The sequence below is a fragment of the Eufriesea mexicana genome, unplaced genomic scaffold, assembly GCF_001483705.2.
Source record: "Eufriesea mexicana isolate 0111107269 unplaced genomic scaffold, ASM148370v2 scaffold2884, whole genome shotgun sequence".
Taxonomy (NCBI): Eukaryota; Metazoa; Arthropoda; class Insecta; order Hymenoptera; family Apidae; genus Eufriesea; species Eufriesea mexicana.
This window is the reverse complement of record NW_016910932.1, coordinates 40,146-62,048: the sequence shown is the minus strand read 5'-3', so window position 1 is coordinate 62,048 and position 21,903 is coordinate 40,146. Positions and strand designations below refer to the sequence as shown.

At 37.7% G+C, this 21,903-nt stretch overlaps 3 protein-coding genes across 3 annotated transcripts in view; 2 read left to right on the top strand and 1 right to left on the bottom strand.

Moving 5' to 3' along the window:
* Positions 1-3,986: 3,986 nt before the first annotated feature.
* LOC108550574 (maf-like protein Athe_1300) lies at positions 3,987-5,038 on the top strand. Its single transcript, XM_017904328.1, has 4 exons — positions 3,987-4,076; positions 4,350-4,591; positions 4,665-4,811; positions 4,900-5,038. Exons 1-4 carry the CDS (start codon positions 3,987-3,989, stop codon positions 5,036-5,038), a joined length of 618 nt encoding a protein of 205 aa, XP_017759817.1.
* Positions 5,039-5,562: 524 nt separating this feature from the next.
* On the top strand, positions 5,563-7,431 carry Fis1 (Mitochondrial fission 1 protein). Its single transcript, XM_017904325.1, has 4 exons — positions 5,563-5,715; positions 6,162-6,371; positions 6,463-6,568; positions 7,228-7,431. The coding sequence occupies exons 1-4, from the start codon at positions 5,671-5,673 to the stop codon at positions 7,314-7,316; spliced, it is 450 nt and encodes a 149-aa protein (XP_017759814.1). The 5' UTR covers positions 5,563-5,670; the 3' UTR covers positions 7,317-7,431.
* Positions 7,432-16,213: 8,782 nt separating this feature from the next.
* Positions 16,214-21,903, bottom strand: part of LOC108550566 (uncharacterized) — a 41,199-nt gene continuing 35,509 nt past the window's right edge. Inside the window, exons 2-3 of the mRNA XM_017904319.1 lie at positions 20,246-21,900; positions 16,214-20,182 (exon numbers count right to left, since the gene is read on the bottom strand). Of these exons, the coding sequence (XP_017759808.1) occupies positions 19,618-20,182; positions 20,246-21,900 (2,220 nt within the window). The 3' untranslated portion in view covers positions 16,214-19,617. The remainder of the gene's footprint in view (positions 20,183-20,245; positions 21,901-21,903) is intronic.

Genomic DNA, 21,903 nt, shown 5'->3' with positions numbered 1-21,903 from the left:
TACTTGAAGGAATGAAGGATCTGAAACGTGTGTCATGTTCACCACTTTGGTAGGTTGAGTGTTCAGCTTCTTGGATGTTTCATAGGTAATTGTTTATTTATTTTTCTATGTTTGTCCTCGACGTTAATCTTTGATCTATAATGTCGGGGACGACGAAAAGAATCGTGAATTTTAAAGATAAAAGTTTCGATATGTTTAGTATGAACATACGAAGGTGTCTAAACCTGAAGAGATAAAATCAGTGGAGAAGAATGGCAATAAAACCGACAGCAAGTGTTGTAATGCTGACACGCTGCTTCTGTGAGAAGCCATATTTACAGTCACATACGATCGGACATTAAATTTGTATCACGATTAACGTCATTCGTAGCTCAATATATAAATATCGTTATGTAATATTTCATACAGAGACACGGTGCAACATCCTTATAATTACCCAACGCATTTGGTCACTCAAATCATTTTTACGATAGCCACGCAGCGTTTCACCGCGCACATGGAAATAGAGGTTGACCTATACCGGTAATTTCACTTATTAGCTAATTCGCCAATTTCACCACTTTTAGTATACGACTTTGCAAATCCGTTAAACTGGACGAGCCAGACCTCATCTCGCTTTCTTCTCCAATTGTCGACTCGCTGGATTGCACGCCGACATGCTTGTGATGCAATTATTGTGGTGTTCGACAAAAATTGGATTACTCAACGATTCCTAACCTTGATTACGTGGTAGGGATCAGTTCAGCATACCGGGAGACAAATTCAGGCACATGAGAGATAAGGTGGATACGCCGTGAGTGAAAGTATGAGAGGGATACTTCGTGATTATTAATGTAATTTATTTCTCTCTGGAACCGAAACTACTTTCGTAATTCGTAATTTTTATAATATCTTACGATCATTGGTCATTCATCGAAAACTCCGACGCATTCAGAAGGAATAAAAAAGGGAAAAGAAAAGTAGCACGCCTTACACTTTATTAATTTCTTTTTCTCTCTTTTCTTCTCCTTTTTCGCGTCTCTTTAATTAAAAATACCTCTCATGTTTGGTTATCGAGAATTTTTGTAATGTTACAGAAATTTGGGTAAGAAGACAACAAAGGTATCCAATTTGTAGCGAATCATGCAGTTGGTACAGAGTTGTTACAACAAATTTCCTCTTTTTAAAGAGCGCTTTCCGCTCTCTTAAGAGCTTTGTTTTCATTTACGATTCCGTAAAAAGGCAAACGCATGAAGTAACAATAGCATACATCATCTACGTTTATCTTGGCATTCTGTCTATGAATACTCTTTAATAACTGGTTTTTAATATCCTGCTCGTCATAGTCTTTGATTATGTAGATCTTCAGATAAACCAGTGTTGTTTTCATGAAATCATCTTCGAGAATTCCGGGTAATTTGCATTTTCAGCCTGTAACCAATACGTTTCCGCAGACTCCAGTTTCTTTGAAATTAACGCAACGTTTGATACAATGAAAGTAACATAATTGATTCAAATCTTGAACGCGCGTTTCATTTTAACTTTTCGAATGAATTGAGCCCCGGCAGGAACGCGTTTCTAAATAAAATTACTCAGAAATAATTTATTCATGACATTATAAATCTTATGTTGCTACCTCAAATGTAATCAATCAAGTGTTACAACATGATGAAAATCACAATGGAGTAAAATAAGACAACAAATGAGGAAGTTAACAGAAGGCTAAATGTGTAAAATGTATTAAAAAAGAAAATAAAAAGAACATATTTAAGTACACTTAAACGAGTATAAAATGATTGACTAAGCTATTCAAAGCTTATTTCTGTTTATATATTTTATATATAAAAATTCGAAAATGAACACAGCTGTGTTTATTTTAGAAATATTATAGTATTTTAATTAGAAACATATTGTATCAGCAACATGTTGGTATATCTTAACCTCTTTTCGTAGGATCTAACCTGTCAGTGATATAAGTTACATATTATTGAAGCTATGTAAATGTTATAACGAGGTACTATTAAACATAATATTTCAAGAACAAACAATACGTTAATGGTTTGTGTATTCTGTAGTCGCAATTCGCGTAGCAAAATACTTGACCGTGTAATTAGTGAAAACGGATCTCCACATCAACCAACAATCAACAGACTAAGGACCGTACTGAACAAGCCAGCTAATCGGGTAACTTCATAATTTTGTCGTAAGTTAAATATTACTAACAAAATGTAAGATAAACGAAAAGAAGGATTAAAATAATTAAATTATTACTTTCGCGTAACATTTTATTGCTACTGAACAATTTATGCAATAAAAAACACAACGATTAAGCAATTTTTCGAATTAAATTTCATGAAATAACGGCACTGTAATTTATTGAAAAATGTCACGAGTTCAAAATGACAAATAAAATGTAATTATTAATATTTTATCTATTTCTTTTTTTTCAGCCAATCCAGTGGGTCAGAAAATTATTTTTATGCAATTTTGTACTTTCTTTCCACGGATTGTTAACAATATTAACTTTTAATGTATTTTAAAAGTAAAGAAAGATTTCTCTGTTGTAGACGTGAAGGAAATGTTTTTCAGTATAATTGAATAACTTTACTTTTCACTTCTGGAACAAAGTTTATTATAATAAACGTATATTTTGTTATCAAGAATTCATCTTCCTACATACGTTACTTAAAGGAAACAAAATTAATCATAAATGTTGCGACACGCCCACACCAGAGAGATCGTTCTGAATTAATTAATGCAACTGTTAAGATCGTTGCACCGTCGAAACAATGCGAGGTACGACGAAAAAATTCCGCGAAATCTTTGTTCAGTTGGAAGGCTACGGCGTAAAGATGGGTCAACCTTTCGCCTTGCGATTATGTAAGACCTCGGACTGACTGACCTTTAGGTTCGTTCATGGCATGCGGCATTTACGTAATTTACCGATTACGATGTATTAGAATTTTCTGTGCCTAGAAAATAGTTCTTCTTCCCGCTCTAATATTTTTAAGCTAGGTTATGTGTTCACTCCGTCATCGTTTTACTCATCCTTTACGCTCTTAATCATTTTTCGTCGTTCTCCAACTATTATCTTAACCTTTCAATGAATCCATTGAAATATGGCTTAACCTTACTTTCCCGACATTATTTTTTCACAAATTTTGTCAATTTTTTATAGCTGTGTAAATTGAATGAATTATATTTCAAATGCCATATATGATGGCAAGTAGTAAAAGAGGTAATATGGTGTAGGTTAAAATAACATGCTTCTTACACATTTTTCGCCGATATTAATTCGGGAGACTCGGCAAAACGATTACATCGTACCCTGTTACACACCGTGTCGTTTACTTTACGAAATAAATTTGAAAAAGCCGATAACATATTACAAATTAAATTTTTTATGCACCTCTACTTATGTGTATAAATATATGTAATCTTAATTAAAAATATATGCAATGTTAATTAGAAATATATTCCTTTAAATTTGTATTAGTTATTATAGTAGTTAAACTTTAAGGTTTCGATATCGGAATATTACACTTTTTAAGGATAACTTATTTGAACGTAGGTAACTTTATTTTTTATATATTAGAATCCTATAAATTAACATGTAATATTTAAATTAAAATATAAGATTATTTACAAATAAAAAAATAATTTTAAAATTGAAAATTAAATCCAATTTTTAACAATAACAAATAAAATACTTTTTTCATATTTAACACGTTAAATACTTTCTCAATGATTATTAAATCTATTTACATCCTCTTTAACAGAACATGTCATAAGTAGCGACATCTGAACACTTGCATTTGTTTGTAATGTGGTAATACGATACACGTGATGTGTAATTGATAATAATTTATTTTGTGTTTCTAAAAAGATAGTAAAAAGTCGTAAATTCGAAATTTATATTAGGAACTTTATTACTGGCATTTTGTGAATTTCAAAATTTTGTAAAATTTAAAATTATTTAGTTAATATAATTTAAAAAAGAAGGAACAATGTTAGAACAAACAATGCAAGTTTTAACAACGGGTAGAATTGTATTAGCTAGTGGTTCTCCTAGGCGTTATGAAATAGTGAAGTTATTGGTAATTTTAATACTTAGAATATAGATACTAACCTATTTGAAAACGATGACATTTGACAAGTTTTATCATGTATAATGAAAGTATTACATATTGCTAATTTATAATATATAATGTATGATAGTATTATACGATACATTAAATCTATTAATTTTATTATATGAAAGTTGAATAACATTCATAAAGTAAATTCAGTAAAAATACTGAAGTGCTATCATAATTATACAAAGAAAATAGATTTTTAATGAAAACTCATTTTATAATTGTTTATATTAGGGTATAAATGTGGAAGTAGTACCTTCAAAGTACGATGAAAATTTAGATAGATCAATGTATAAAAGTATTGGAGAATATACACAAGACTTAGCAAAATATAAAGTACAAGAAGTATATGATAGATTAAAAGAAGATACTATATCACCTTCTTTAATAATTGGTGCTGATACTCTAGTTATAAGGGATAACGTTATTTATGGCAAACCAAAAAACAACTCACATGCATTTGAAATGTTATCAAAGTAAAATAATTATTCTACGTATAAGTAATCTTGTGTATATATCAATATTATAAAAGATAAAATATAATTTTAGCTTAGCAAATAAGGAACACACCGTTTATACTGGAGTATGTTTGAAAACTCCAAAAAAAGAAGTAAGTTTTTATGAGTCTACGAAAGTAAAATTTGGTAATATATCAAAAGAACAAATACTGACATATATAAAATCTGGAGAACCTTTGTAAGTGCAAAATATTTGATTTTCTTGTAAATATAATAATCAGTATTAAAATGTGAAGATATTATCGTTAATTACTTTTTAATTGTAGAGATAAAGCTGGAGGATATGGTATACAAGGTCTTGGTGCATGTTTAATTGAAAAAGTAGATGGTGATTTTTATACAGTAATGGGTTTGCCACTGTATAGGATAACACAAAAATTGAATGAAATGCTCAGTGATAATTAATATAAACAAAATGTATTTAATACGTTTTAGGTAATTTATAATAAATGTGTAAAAAAAGAAATATTTCCATTTGCATTTTATTAAAATTTCATATAAAAAATTATACTAAAATTTTATGTATAGTAATATCTTAGTTTTGTATTTTAAATACTTATATTCTAAGTAGGTATTATATTTGTATAATACTTACAATTACGAGAAATTTGGAATAACTTGATTAAAATTTATATTTTTTGTAACATAACAGTATTTAATTATTATTTTAGTTTAAAATTAATTATACGTACATTTAAATAAAAATTATATTTTTAATATAAAAATAAACACGTAATTTCATTTCATATTATCAAAACTGAAAAATTGGCAAGATTTCGTTGCAAGAACAAAGTTTAATATACACTGTATTTATAAGGCTGTTCGAATCGTGCATGTAATGGCGCGTTGCTATTTTTTGCAATAAATGGCGACTGCAAGTGGAAACGCATATCTATATATACTTGTTTCTTTGCCACTGACACCTCGATTCCTGAAATGAAGTTCATAGTTTTGTAATGAATTCATTTCTTTGAAGATAGAGTTTAGATCGGAATAAATTGATTTTTCGTAGTGTTCTAAAGAATTTATATTGAAAGATGGAGGACGTTCTTGAAGAGGTTGTTTCTTCTAATGATTTAAAGGTATAGTTAGAAAAGAAATAAAAACCATTTTTACTTGGAACCATACTAAGGCTTTTATTATATACGTTAAGCATATGATTAAGTTATACAATGTGAAGTATTTCTAAATATCAAATTGTTTATTTCGAGAAAGAGGTTTCATTATTTTTTTAACTATAAGTACTACTGAATATGTTCAAAAAGGATAGAGGTTATATGTTATAAATTTGTCTTTAATTTTAAATAGAATTGTAATATGCTGTTTAAGAAACTTTGTAACCACATTTCGTATATAATTTTAAAATGAATATTTTTTATTACTTTTGCAAGAAATTTATATTTTAATAAAAATTAATGATGATATAAAATAATGATATCATTTATAGGTTAATTATAATTCAATTATCTATACAAAGTCTTGCATCATCTATTATATTATAGAAAAATGGATTATCTATTTGTTTCAGAAATTTGAACATATATATAATCAGCAATTACGTTCATCCTGTGTAACACAAAGAGCACAATTTGAATATGCATGGTGTCTTGTTAGAAGTAAGTATCCTGCAGATATTAGAAAAGGAATAATGTTATTCGAAGACCTATGTGCCACTGATAGCAATAATGAGATCCGAGATTGTCTTTATTATTTAGCTATTGGAAATGCTAGAATAAAGGTATGGTTTTCATAAATCTTATAAGGTTTTATAAATTATGTATATGAATTTAACAGTACTTAATTAATATTTATTTCTTCTCTCTTTATAGGAATATACAAAAGCTTTATCGTATGTCAGATCATTTCTTCAAATCGAACCTGGAAATCAGCAAGTACAACACCTGGAAACGTTGATTAAGAAAAAGATGGAAAAAGGTTTCTTTTTTATAAATTATTGTTTTAAATTATTAGAATTTAATATTTATATGTTTTTACATTTATTATTTGATAGTTCACTAAACATGGTAAATTTTAATGTCGATAGTTTCGTTTGATATCTTTTATTTTTAAATAACATATATTATATGTTGTTATAAATAAATTAAGAAATCTCCACATTATTAATGTATTAATTCTATCACATTTACTAAAAAAGTACAAATACTTTATACCTGTGCATATCATGTATGTTAAGTAATATGGAAACTTCATTTTGCATATTTTTTATCTGAATACTAATTATTATTTTAATATTGTGATATAAATTTATGAATGCACAAGTAGATTCTGAGTAAGAATGGATCTTGCACATTTTATATAAATGTCTAATTGACAACAGTGGTTGTTATTTAAATACCAATATGAAACAAGGTTTGTACAACTTTATTATTTATTAGGAGTATTAACTTTTCTTTTCTATTTTTGATATTTCTATCTAATATAACTATATAACCAGTTGTGCCTTCTAATTTTGATGTGTATATTTTACGTATCTAATAAAAGTAGCATTATAAATGAAATTTCTTCAGTGCATTTACAATATTTCAATCTGCATCTTTTTATATACTTCAGTCTTATATTTTATTTTTTTGCAGAAGGTCTTTATGGTATGGCTGTTGCAGCTAGTGTTATTTTTGCTGTTGGAAGTGTTCTTGCGGCTACCCTATTAGTATTCAAAAAATGACGTGTGTGAAAAGTTTGTGTCCATTGTGTAATGTAAAATAGTTACTTTGTACAATGGGTTATATATAATTTGTATTTTATTAATTTGTTAATTATGTTATTTTATTTTATCAAAAAAAAGGGAAAAAAGAAATAGTCATTTCACAAAAATTGAAAAAAAAAATCTATGCTCCTTAATGTAGAATTTAGAAGTTTTCTACATTTCTGTGAAATTTATTACTATAGTACTATAAAATCAAATGTATTTTTTTTCTTAAATTGTGACAAAAAATTTTGTAATATGTCACTGTTACCTCATTAAAGAACAGCATTCCAAATGTTTTATGTTTCTTTTTTAATTATTTAAATATATAACGCTTTAAAGTTTAGTTTTATTTAAATCTGCATACACCAAAAATCATGTTTGTTCCAAAAAATAGAATATAAAATAAACATAGCTTTTGTATTTAAAAGTGAAAGTATTGTACTATTTTATGTATGTGTATTAAATTATTCGTGTAATAAATGTCTCTCACCATTTACTGATTTGAATTTTATAAGATAAGGTGACAAGGTATATACTTGGTCAATTCAATACGAATATTTACAAAATTCATTTAATTTAAAACAAATCTATTTAATTTTTCAACTATCGTATTTTATCAATCTAATATTAGTCGATATGCTTATGGAAATACGGGAAGGTAAACATCATTAAAAACAGTATCAAACAGATTGTCTTTTTATATATAGATTTATTGATGACTTCTTAATATCCATTGATAAAGTTGTTTATGTACAAAATAACGCTGGAATATTCCTATAATATTATTATATTTAGTGACCTATGTTATGGCCCAGAGACTCGATAAAACCACTGTCTCCCCACTTAGTTTCATGAGTCTACGCATTCGCTTACTCTTTACGCCAAAATACGGAGCGCCTTTACTATTTTCCTTGAGCACCTCCGTGTTTCCCTCGGCCTCCTTTCTGTTTCATTTTCTTTTTCTTTTTTTCACGTTATATATATACATGCTCGATTCGTCAATAGATCGACAATCGGTGTTCAGCCGCCACAAAGGTGGTAAAGAGGAAGTGCTGGAATCAGGACTGCACTCGCGTTTTTATTATACACTTTAATAGAGATTCAATAAGTGGGAGAAAATTGTATCGTATAGGCGATGAATAATTTTTATACGTACCATTTTCGGAAGTGTATTTACACACGGAGTCAAGAGGACTCTGTCTGCCGCCCACGGTAGAATGTCGATTCCTTAAACGTGAATATATTAAGTGTATCGAGGTTAAATCATAAGCGGAACGTTAAATAAATCACCATATAAAATGACATTTTGTTACAGACGATTATCGAATATCCCATGATACGAACATTACAAAGTATATTAATTTGTAATCGGTACAATTAGAATGATCTATGATTTACGGTACAACATAAAATATGACTCAGTAATTTGTCTGACTGGAAACGTTTACTCTAATCTCCTAATCAGACAAATGAACAAACTACCTTACTTTTACAACATCCTGTCCTTAGGTTACATATGTTTATTAAATTATATTAGGACGATATGTTACATTGTTTAATTTTTATCTTGCTTGTAACGAAATATTAATTTTGATAGGTTAAAATAAAGTCATTTCTAAGAGTAAGTACACTGTTAAAGAATTACATGGAAGTGCGACCGATCGAAACGATTAATGAAACAAAAAAGGTGTGCGTTACGTGACAACACATAACCTTTGAACGTGCTATCCGTGGGTTACATCAGTGGTACTCGAAACGTGAACTTCCATCAATTCCGCGACGACGAAACCGTAGAAGACGACCGTCATTATTTTTTCGAGGATGCAAAACGCCTCGATGTTACTTAGCATAGGAATTAATTATTTGAGTAGAATTAGCAGCTTGAAAATACTTTAAGCAGTTTTTTTTATAAGGATGCATATTGCTTTCTCAATAAGGCTCCGCTATGCTTTACACGAATGTACAGTGTGTCCGCGTGCATGTTGGCTTTCGTTTACCGGCTGATCCTCTGATTTAAAATGCGTTTCCTCGCCCCTCTCCTCTAGCGCTGACAGTTTTGTGAAGCCTCGTGAGTCCTTTAATCATTTCTTTTTCTCTTTTTTTTTTCACTTTTTTTTTTCTCTTTTTTGATATTGGAAACGATTCAGAGTGTACGAGGTCGAATAATTGGGATGGACACCGAAGTCAGCCGCTACTGCATAGACAGACTAGCAAGAGTTCTTCCTCGTTCAAGTGCAATGTATATACCTTTTTTGCTCGGTTAATTAGAAAATTAACAAGTGCAATTTTCGTGTATCAAAATTTTATGAAAAAAAGAAACATTATGAAAGTTTATATGTAAAGATGGTGAAAAAAATAGAAAAAGAGAAAAATAAAAAAAAAAAATAAAAAAATGCGGTCTATTATCGAAAATGGTTAGCACAAAATACAAAATCGGTTCGAAGACACACCAGTCAGAATTCCAGCTTGTCTCTCGTATGCGAAAGGAACGTGAATGAATCGTGTGCATAGATACAAGTTTATACGTCATCCGATCCGACGCGATAGCATTAGATACGTCGTACAGTATAAACATATGTCAATCTCGTAAAAGTAAAACGATAGGCCTTACAAACTACCGGCGTTAAATTTTGTACAATAATTTAATATTCGTGACACGATTAATTTACTCGATCTTACTCTCTATATATATAGCCCCCCACCCCGCAGCCATTCCCCCGTATAAAAAAAAAAAAAAAAAAAAAAAAAAAAAAAAAATGCGGTCTATTATCGAAAATGGTTAGCACAAAATACAAAATCGGTTCGAAGACACACCAGTCAGAATTCCAGCTTGTCTCTCGTATGCGAAAGGAACGTGAATGAATCGTGTGCATAGATACAAGTTTATACGTCATCCGATCCGACGCGATAGCATTAGATACGTCGTACAGTATAAACATATGTCAATCTCGTAAAAGTAAAACGATAGGCCTTACAAACTACCGGCGTTAAATTTTGTACAATAATTTAATATTCGTGACACGATTAATTTACTCGATCTTACTCTCTATATATATAGCCCCCCACCCCGCAGCCATTCCCCCGTATTTCACCTTTGTTCTGTATCGTTACGTGTCGATTGACTAGCAACACGATACGATACGATGCAATTCGTTAATTTTTTCTCCCATCTCTTTAATACGACGTTCATATCGTAAAATATACAATTTTCTTCGCTTCGTTACTTTAATTATGATAGTGTAATACTCTCTTTTTTTTCCTTCTTCGCTTTTTCTCGTCTATCTACGACACTTGACCCGACATTTACAATATAGTTAATTACAATCGGACATTCTACTTAGGGTTCTTTCAGTGCGTTCGCAGATTCGATCGTGGAAAACACGGGTAAACGATATCGAGATTAATCGACTATCGATTATCCGTGTTTCCGTGCACTCGCTCTTCGCGGCGTCACATTTCTTGCGCCCAAAAGAATCTTACGTTGCTTAAAAAATAATATCTGATATATCTAGTGCTGGCTTATCGCTACGTTAATTTTCGAGTTACTCGAATTCGATCCCGAGCACCTCGTCGGAATACATTGGATAGGATATAAAGCAGTGTTTTCACCATACGACACAAACGTTAGGACGTTTTTGCGAACAGGTTATATCGGTTTCTCTCACGCGTGTTACGTTATCCGTGGAAAGGAATGTCGCGAGTTTATGGCCGAATTTTGAACACATACTCGGTTGAACGAGACGATCGACAAGACGTATTCGTAATCCTATGCGTTTCACACGGCACATCACGCTCAAATATATCGAAACGAATCATGGTGTCACTCGAACGTCAGATAATAATTCACTCATGTACAAAGAAGAATGTTGTTCATCGTTTAATATTAATTATAAAAAGAGGTTAGTTACAAATTAGATAAAAAGGCGATGGTTTTGCATGGAACTGTTTTACTGACGTTCAAGAACTCCAGCTCCTGAAAAGCTGCTTGTGCTAAGATTTGTGCGAGTACTTTGGAAAGTGTCCAAGTTACAAAATTAGAAGCACCGTCGCTTACGGCCGATCGCTTTTCGTGCGCGTCAAATGCTCGTTCCGCCATCTTTGACAAGCGTGACGATCCTTTGACGACCCGAACGCCACCTTCCATCGACTGACTTTCTTTGAAACTCAGTTCCTTCGTTCCTCTGTCCAAGATTGACAATGAGGAACGAGAAACGTCTAGATCATGTGTTTACATCGAATTCTTTTACGTTCGACAATAGATAAATTCGATTTCGCGTTAAAATCATCCTTTAAGATGCCGCGAAACGATGATTCTCGTACACACAGAGTAAGGAATATTGTTATAATTAAAATAAACAATGGTTTCCATATAAGAGAAAAATGTAGGAGTTGAAACGAAATATTCGTAATCTATTTCCAAGGTGTGTCGATAAGTTATCATGGTGATTTTTACTGTCTCATTTAAATTTACAATTTAAAGTGTCACACGAAGGAATCACATTCTATTAATTTAGGAATTATTCGTTATTATACATTGAAACTGGATGCATATCGATGTTACAAAACATGGAATTTATTATTGTTTAATCTTTATTAGTCGAAGATGAAAAATAATTCGTGACAAAAATACGAGAATATTTAGATTCGGTTATCACCACCGAAGTCAAATATTTTATAACCTCCTTTACGTTACAATTTCGTTGCAAAGCAATGCAATCTAAAGCAAATAAGTACTGAATTGAAATAAAATTCGGAAAGTGAATTAACAGTGACGAACATTTGAAACAGTGACGTACATTTTTCTCACTTGAGAATTCAGGGCGCCTGGACAATTGATTCGAAAAATAACAAAACATTTTCTACGAGCAAAACACGAGACACAATGAGCGAGTTAACCTATTTTTCGAATTAATAAACGTTCAATTGTCACTTACGACTGGAAAAATGTTTTTTTTCCCTCTTTTTTCCCGCGATTGTCGTATTTGCAACCAAAGGGCGAAACTAACGTGTACCGGATAGATAGGAAATTTTTAAAAGCTGTTTGTTGCAAACACGAGATACGATACCTGACATACCCTGCAAACAAAGTTCGTTCGACTCTGAATGAAGTGTTCGATGGTAAACCATTTGAATTGCTCTTTACGTTTATCAGCATCGACACAATTGTTTCCAGCGAGCGTAGCTACCACTGTATTATCGCTTTCTGATTACAGATGTTCGAGTTTAACGTACGATCGACGAACAGGTTCATCCGGTATAGATCAAACTGCGAATATGGGACTCTCGTCTGGAAAATTGCATTTGCGTAAAATTACACAGATATCTCGCAACTCGCACGAGATATCACAGAAGTATCTGAAACCTGGAATTTCGCGAATTTCGAATTTAATTATCGCGAAATTCGAATTTAAATACCCCGATTGGTAAAATCCGGAATAGGAAAAGACGAAATTTCGCGAAATTTCACGTTCTGGATGCTTTCTCGCAGAGCGGTCGAAGTGTGCGAAATACTTTCGGAAATAATTCGCGTGAGAATTATTTCCTTCGGAAATATTTCGTTGCTCTCGGATTTAGCGGTGGAAGAAAACGAAAATTATTCGAAAGTCTGTTAGTTTCTTTCACCGTCGCGCAGACGGTCTATCAAGTTACCGCGAAGAAACATAAAACTCGCGAAAAAGTTTTATCGTATCTCTAATAATTTTCGAGATAACGTCGGAACAGTCAAACTTCTTCTAGACGGGAAAGAAATCGTGTTCGTTAATTTCTGCTTGCTCTACGGAAATAAACGGAAACCGGCATCGGACAGTTCTTGAATTGTTCCTTAATAGTTTTCTTTGAGTATCCATCGCTCGAAACTTCGAGTTTGCTTTTAGTATTCATGGTTTGCGAAAGAGAAGAAAATAAAAAGAAAAAAAAGGAGGCGTAATTCGTTAATTCTCGTTTTTAAATTTGAATTGAATTTTTATCTTCTTCTTCTTTCTCTTTACTTTTGTTCAATCGCACTACCGTGTCCGTATTTTATTCACGAAAGCAGCAATTACGAAGCTATTTTAGCAATTAAAGAATAAAATATTTTGTCTGAAACGGCTATGTCGATTTTGAAATTAGCCTCGAAATGGAGGAAATAAAATCACCGTTCCCATTGTGAAACACAATGTTATGTATTACTCGAAATCCGTTACATCTATCTCTTTGCTTACACCGTAAAGACTAACAGATTTTCCTAAAGTCCTCTACGTTCTCTTTTACCGTAATTAAATGCTAAAAGAACACACCGTCACCTTTACTATGAATATCAAGGACAGTAAAGCTGCCAGGTATTAAGCCAAATAACATCGAAAATCATTATAACAGAGAATATCAACTAAATATCGCGAAGATTAAAATTACCAAATGCTAGAAAACATTGTAATAACGAATATGAGAAAGTACCCGAATATCGTGAAAAGTCGTAATAAAAAGTATCAAAAGAAAGGTCACTAAGGTCAAGATCTATTCGAGTCAGGGTCAAAGTAACAGAATATCAATAAAACTCGCAGAACAAGGTATAATAAAAGTCACGAAGATAAAACAGTCCTACAGTAATCGAATATCACGAAAAATCATTGCAAAGAGTATCAGAGAAGCATATCGGTAAATTTCAAAATCAGAATTATCGCGAAATATCGATAAAAATCGCAGGAGATAATATCGTACAAATCAGCAAAGTCATCATATCCAAACTTATCGAGTATCGCGAGAAAGTAGCAAGAACAAGACACTAATCTCAGATTATTTGTTTTGCAGATATCAAACTTGAGGGAAAATCGGAAAATAGTGCGAGACTAATGCCCAAGGTCAAGATGTCCAAAGCTGACGACGAGGGCGAAAAATATTAAGAAGAAGCGCGAGGAAAGAAATCACGAAGATCATAGTCTTCAGAGTCATCGAAGTCAGACGTAAGTAGATATTTGGAGCCGAAACGGCCACGATTTCCCATGGTCTAACGATATCTATCGGTTCTAGGTTGGGAAACGCAGGGGTCGCACCATCTGGAGCTGCACACGGGATTTCCCCGTTTTTCGGGCAAACAATGGCTCGCGAGTAGCTGCTCGAAACCTATTCCGGAATCGAAGCTCGTCCCGAGGCCTGAGCTGGAATTCAGCTCCTCCACGGTCGGGAACAGAGCGCGAGAGAGTCGATTCAAGGTGCAGTCACCTTTCTCGACCGGGGTGACCGTGGAATTCCACAGGGTACACTCGGTCGGAAAAATAATCTCGTCGCGCGAGCTTCGCGTCTCTCTCAGCTCCGCTCGCGTTGCACGCGAGGAGTTTGGAAAAACCAGGCAAGGTACTCTTGGCTTAAATACTCGAACCAAGCTGAGCAACTCGAATATCGAAGTGGCCTGATCGTCTGAGCAAACTCGGAAGATTCGATCTCTGCGGATGTTTGAACGTTTCAGATGAACGCTTACGTCGAGGCTACTCGAATGGAAACGTTAACGCAAATTTCATCAGACGCGTATCAAATCCCACGATAAATAGGATATAGATGATAGAGCGAGATAAGATGATACAGCAGATGTAATAACAGGGAACTAGAGGGAAAGGAATTATTGTATTCGTTCCTTGGATTGTTCTATAACAATGAAATGGAAGTGTAGGAGAAAATTGGGATTATTCTTCAATTTTGCTGAAATAATCAAGCTATTTGAAGTATCGTAAGGAGAATAGGGTGCCTGATTCGGTTGGATACTCGGTTTTATTTTTGGATACTTGAACAGCTCCAATGTTATTAGAAGATCGATTCTAACTCGAGTTATATATGTTTCAACGAGATTCAAAGTGTGAAATAAATGCATATCGAAAGATATATAGGGTACAGGGAGAAGTTGTAGAAACTTTGAGAATTTGTAGTAATCGCTGGAATATTAGGGTGATTCGAAACTACCGTCGTAAAATCGATTACCTTATCGCCTTTCATTAAGCACGTAGTTACAAAGTAAATTTTTATTGCGCTATTTGGAAAGGTCTTTCTTACGATTAGAGCAGAGAACTGGATAAATGAGACTGTCGCTACAGATAGTGATTTGAGCAGACAAGATGTTCTTCTTTAAATACGAAGAAACGGAACTGGTAGAAATTCTTCGCGTTTCGTTCTTCGGCTCACGATATTTAAGCTTCGTTTCCAATTTCCCGTCTTCTCTTTACTTCTACATTCAAATTCAGTCATCGCTCGTTACTCGTCAAACCAGACAACGCCGTGATTTAACAAGACTATAAGTGAAGTCATCAGTCACCTGATCCCTGCATCAACCACAAACACTTCACCACAAATAAAAAAATATTCGCCATCTATCTCTTGACACTACCAACTTCGACTTGGACTAAAAATTTTGCTTGTTTGTTTCAGGGAGCACCACGCAGCCCTATCGGTTATCATCTCGAAGTTCATAATCCACCTCTTGTTACCCGGTGTAATGATGGAATGACGGCAGGTTTTTGCAAACTCGAACTGGAAAAAAGTATGTCGAGTGTCGTGTCACCGACGAGAATGCTTATACCGTTGGCCAGCGATCGAAACAGAGATATTGTTGGCGTTGCTGGAAATAGGATTTCGATGCTATCAAGAAACGAACTTAAGGCGCCTGAGTCACGGAACAGTCAGGTATTTCTGATAACGAGCCGAGCCACATGGCTTCCTCGAGGTTTAGACATTAGAAATTACGATTTTGATTAAGTTCTCGATGATATATCGACATAGAGGAGCGCGTAATCCAGGATAGGCAGCGACGAGCTCGAGAGACGAGGCGGACACCCTGGAAAATTTAGTTCACCCGATTGATTTTCGCCAAGAATACGCGTGTCCCGATCGCGTGAAAAATATATACACATCTTACGATCACGGGAGACGATTCGCGCGACACGAATTATTACAATCGCTACGTTATTTACAACCTCGAGACATTAATATCGCAGACACCCTAGACGCGCTAGCCCTAACCGCGCGGCGTTACTTTGATTCTGAAACAGCGGACGAACGTGAAGAAATCGAGAGCCGGTACGAAGTGGCTATTTACATCGAACATCGTTATCTTACAATCGTTTTTCGATGCCTCGTGGCTCCGTCTCATCGCGGTCTATCATCGTTCACGCGTACACCGCGGGACTAATAACTCCGCATCGAGATAGGGGGCGCGGCTGACACCTAAACCTGCGCCCAAGTGGAATAAAAACGACCGCCAGCCGTCCTGGAACGTGCACTCGGCACTGCGAGTAACAACGGGAACCTGCTCTCGAGCTTCGATCGCTATCGAGTTCATGGTGAAACGATCGTGGTTGAAGTACGACGAGCGCACGTAAATCGTGAAACACATTTCGATGCGTTGATAAGTTTTTGCCTCTGGTCGGTTAACAGCTGCCTGGTGCGACCAGGATCGTGCACGGGTATCGTGTCTTGCCAATCGATTTTCGCGTTAGTCGAACCGGAGGAAAAAAAATTGCTGGTCGTTAACGACGATCGAAATTTCCTTTTTTTTTTTTTTTTAGCCTCGTGGCAAATCCCTTTTTTTCAGCTCTGAGGTATATTTTTCTCTGTTGACAAAATAGCGTGGCGAGTTTGGAAAAGCAAAAGCACACGGGGGTTGATCGGGAGAGTTTTGATTCGCGCAACACGCGCCCCCGGCAAGGGTAATCTTTGTCCTACGAATCTCGACGTTGGCAGAGACGTGTGCTCGCACCGACGAGACACTATAAATTTATCCTTAAGTTATGATGATGGAGGACACGTGACACTAGCTGAACTATGTCGTGCCTCTGTATATTGGCGCTTCATTTCCAAAATAAAATTCGATCGTTTAGAATATATATATATGTATATATGTATATAAGTGTAATTCTATGTTAGATGAGAATACGTCTCTTATGATACACGTTATAGTTTTGCCTTCCATAAACGAAAGCGATCTAATAGTTGAATTTCTTAATGCATCATCCATAGTCTGATGCGAGGAACCGGAGGATCCTTCGATGAACGCTCGATCGTTTAGCTTTAGCTCTCAACTAGATGGCTGACTCGTTATTCAATTGGTCGGGTCGGAGATCAAGATATATAATGCACGTTTTGTCGAATTGAATTTGGACACCGATTAATCGGTGGCCTCGATCCTGGTTCAAACGTCGTTCACGAGAGGAATGAAAGACTCGGTTTTCGTAGGAAATGGTTTTAAGTAGCCGTTTTAAGTACAACGAGACAGCGCGTTGTCACCCAGAGTAGTTGGAGCCTAAGTTCACGATCAAGTTGCAGTTTCACGAGAGTTCCAGCCGGTCGAAGAAAGTTCGTTATACATTTATGTTGAAGATTCGTGAAGGACAGGAGAATATTCAATTGAGCGATTATTCTCGGCAGTCAAAACTCGTCGAGGTTACTTTCGAGCTTGGGAATTCCTTCGATTTTATCACGCAGGTCGTGTAGCGACACGCTATCGAACTTGAGATCGTCCTTTGTCGTAGCATTCGACGGTTTCGGTATAATTAAGTGGTCGCCTTTCGTGGAATATTTCAAAGTACGCAAATGCATGTCGCGGAGTGTTCGCGTGAGCGTTCATTTATTACGAATCGTACTCAGAGCGTATAGCTGTCCCATTACATGTTCGTTTTCTTATGAAAATTCAATTTCCGAGGGTGTCTTTACAATAATTTACAATGGCTGCACGCCATTCCTTCTGACAAAAGGGGCTCGCATATCTCGAGGGAACGTAGAAAAAGCAAAAGCCTGCCTCTTAAATAACATAGACGATACAAAGGTACAAGTACAAAGTTATCTAATACCACGCCAATAAATACGAAATATACATGTACGCAAGAAACGCAGGGAATAGGGTACAACGAATGATTGAAATCCCCAATAGAGTATTCTGAATACGATTTCACGTCCTCGTTCTCGAGTTACTCGCTTGCTAAGGCGCTTGAAAATTCACGATTTTCACCATGATCGCGGTATATGTTTCCCATAACGTTCATCGGATCATTTGCGAGCGACAACGATCGGCGGAAGCGTAAACCGAAGAGACGATTCCTCTCTTCTTTGGATCTCCACTCGGTCGTTCCACCTCGCGAACTTTCCAAACTGACATTTACAAACGACGTGTCTCTATGGTCCGAGCATCGGGACATTCATTCGGCGAACGTCATCCTCACCGAGTTCGCCTGGAACTCTTATCTCTTTTTGCCCTCCACCTCTGGCTGCTACGTCTTTGCGGGCTCCTTCGCGAGTGATCCTCAAAGTCACCGACGTCTCCAACACACGGCTTTCGTTCCAAGATGAAGACGATCGTAAAACCGTTGTAGCAACGTGCACTGCTCCTGCTCCGCTCCCCCTTTTCGACACAGTTCTTCACGGACGTTTCACACGCGACGATCCTCAATCCTATCCACCTAGCCCTTAGCCAACCCCTTTGCCGTGGAGTCTTTGGACCGTGCACCACACCATTGTGAGAAGGAAGCAGTGTCCACGTCTAGCGAGACGTATCGATGTCTCCCGATGACTCTCGATAACCAGTCGGTCTGTATTCCCCACGACGGATTCTCTGCTTCCAGCATCGTGCCACGCTGTCATTATCGATCCTCTGGTTCGATTCGCATGCACGACTAATCCTGGTTCATCTTCCAGTCTTCTTACTTCCATCGGACGTATCAGTCTCGGCATCTCGAACCGTGGTTTTCATTAAAAATACCATCCACGTACCCTCTCTGTATACTCGCGCTTCGCTCTAATTTACGTTGGCAGAATTTAACCACGAGGTTCGAGATTTACCCGTCGAACCGGTACACAGCGTTGATCGCAGTTCAGAGAAATTCCATCGGCTAAAACGTTGTAATCTGATTCGAATTGCTACGCCCGTGGTGCCGATCCCAGCGAAGACTGGCAGATAGGTGATTGGAATGTAGCAGTATCGGTTAATTACTCGTCGATATTGTTCACCGACGTCCGTCGTAATCAGTCTTCAATTTGATTTACTCGCGAGCCCGCCAATTTCATCCCGACTGCATCGACATTGTGTCCCGCTGGATCGTCTCGCTGGATCGATGGATCTTTGCTTCTTCGACCGTATGCGTCCATCAGCGCCGGACGGAGACGAGCCAAGTGCGGCCCATTTCGTGTCTCACCAGTTCACCGTCAGAGTCCCCACCACCTCAACGTTTCGAGTTCAGTCTTCGATTCAATTCGCTCGGCCTATCCGCGTTTACCCTTCACGAGTTCACCTTGTTCCCGCTTTCACCGCGCGCGTCTCGCACCTTTACGCCCGATACGTCCCTATCTCGCTCATGTCCAGTCCGTCCCGCATCTCCATCTCCATCTGTAGCTCCCGCTGCTTGTCCGACCGATGGGGCACGGACTGCGCGTCCCGATCGCGACTCCTCTCGCGTCCCGAGGACCTGTCTTTCTCGCGAGTGAAGTGATGGTACTGGTGGGTCGCGTGGCCGTTCATTGGCAGAGTAGGGTAGGAAGATTGGCTGCAGGACGACTGGTGTCTCGAAGGGAGCGGCGGAGGCGCGTGATGATGGCCGGGTATACCGTTCTGAAGCCTCGAGTCGTTCTGCACCCTTTCCGATCCGTTGTCCGCGTCACGGGAGGGTAGATGGGGCGGCTGCGGCGTACGACGTAAAGAGTGATTCGAGCAATGTAACCTGCCGCCAATCGAGGAGTAATTATCAGCGGCGATGCTCAGTGGCGTGGAGCCGTCCTCTATCGGGGCGGCGGAAAGATGACCGGACGTGCCGGAATTGGGCAGCGTTCCCGGACGACGCATTTGACGCGCCGTCTCCCCGTCGATGTAGGTGAAGCCTTCAGCGAGAGTAGTGCTGCCATGTGGCAAGAACCAAACACCGCCGGTTCCAGGGCTCGCCGCCCGAAGTTCTAGCTACAGTTCCGTCACCGGTATCGGTTTAATGCCCGCCGCTATTTGCGAATGCTGCTGTTGCTGCTGCTGCTGCTGCTGTAGTTGTTGCTGTTGTAGATGGTGATGGTGATGATGGGACGGGAGCTGTTGCGACTGCGGCTGGTGATGATGGTGGTGATGGGTGTGCGCTGACCTCACGATGTACTCCTCGTCGGAGAAGGTCTTCTGATACTCGTGCTCCTTGCGCGAGATGGCGCGGTTCTTCCATTTGTAGTCCTTCAGCGCGTCCCTCACGTGCCTGCGACATCTGTAGTAGAGGATGAGAGCTAGACCGGTGAGCAAGGCGAGACCAGCGGCGCAGAGAGTAGCTAATAGAGCTTGTTTCCGGGCATCTGAGAAGGCGCAGCCCAGTTCGTCGGGTGTCATGCCTTTTATGGGCTTGCCTTTCGACTCGCGCGGCTCCGCGCATAATACCGGGCTGGAGTTCCTCGGGACGAGAACCTCGGATAGCCAGAGCAGGCTACAGTCGCAGATCAGGGGATTCTCGCTTAAATCCAGTCTACGTAGCTCGTTCCAGGCCACCAGGGACTCCGAGAATCCGGTGAACGCGTTGTCACGCAGCATTAGGTGCCTTAGGTTAGGTAAACCAGCCAGGGAACCGTCCGCCATCGTAGTTAGACGTTTGTTGCTGCTCAGCACTAGGGTTTCTAGATTGGCGTTGTCCGAGAAAGCTCCTCGTTCCACAGTGGTTAAGAACTTGGCCGCGGATATGTCCAGCTTTTTCAACTTTGACAGGCCCTGGAAGGCGCCGGATCTCAGAGTCGTGAAGAAGTTCTGACCTAGCGTAAGCTCCTCGAGTCGAGGCAGAACGGCTAGTTGCTTCGTTGGGACCTCGCGTAGCTTATTCCCATCTAGTTCCAACGTGCGCAAAGCGTTCAAACCGCGGAAAGCGTTGTCGTTGATGTCGTCTAGGCCAGCGCCGGTGATGTCCAACACGGTTAACTGTTCTAGTCCCTTGAAAGCGTCGTTTGGAAGGGAGGAAAACGCGTTCCAGCCTATATGCAGCTCTGCTAGAGCGTTTAAAGGAGCCAAGGCAGCGGATGGAATGGTTTTCAGTTGATTATCGTCCAGATGCAACACTCTGAGGGTGCCCAGTTTCAGGAAGGCACCTGGCTCCACCTTGGATATGCGATTCTTCCCCAGATCCAGTTCTTCTAACTTCGATAACGAGGCGAACAGACCGTTCTTCAGACTCTCCAGGTAGTTGTCCCGTAGATTCAGCACCGTCAGTGATTTCAAGCCTTGAAACGTCTTCTCGGTCAACGCTGAGATCTTGTTGTGTCTCAGATGAAGCTCCACCAGTTGCTTCTGCGCGTCGAAGCTCCCGTCGGGAATGGTAAACAGGTGATTGCTCGATAGATCCACGTTCTTTAGGTCCCCGTAGAATCGAAAGGCCGCGTCCACTATTTTTATCCGATTTTCCTTCAACACTATCCGCTGGATGCTCGGGTTCAAGGCGATCGGTATGACGTCCAGGTTCGCGCCTATGCAGGATACCACGAGGTTCTCGTCGTCGCAGATGCAGCTGTTCGGGCAGATCGCAGCCGTGCCGAGGGCAAACAGGCAGGCAAGGACGAGCAGGTGGAGCAACGCAGCCGATGCGCTCGTACGCCGTGGTGTCTG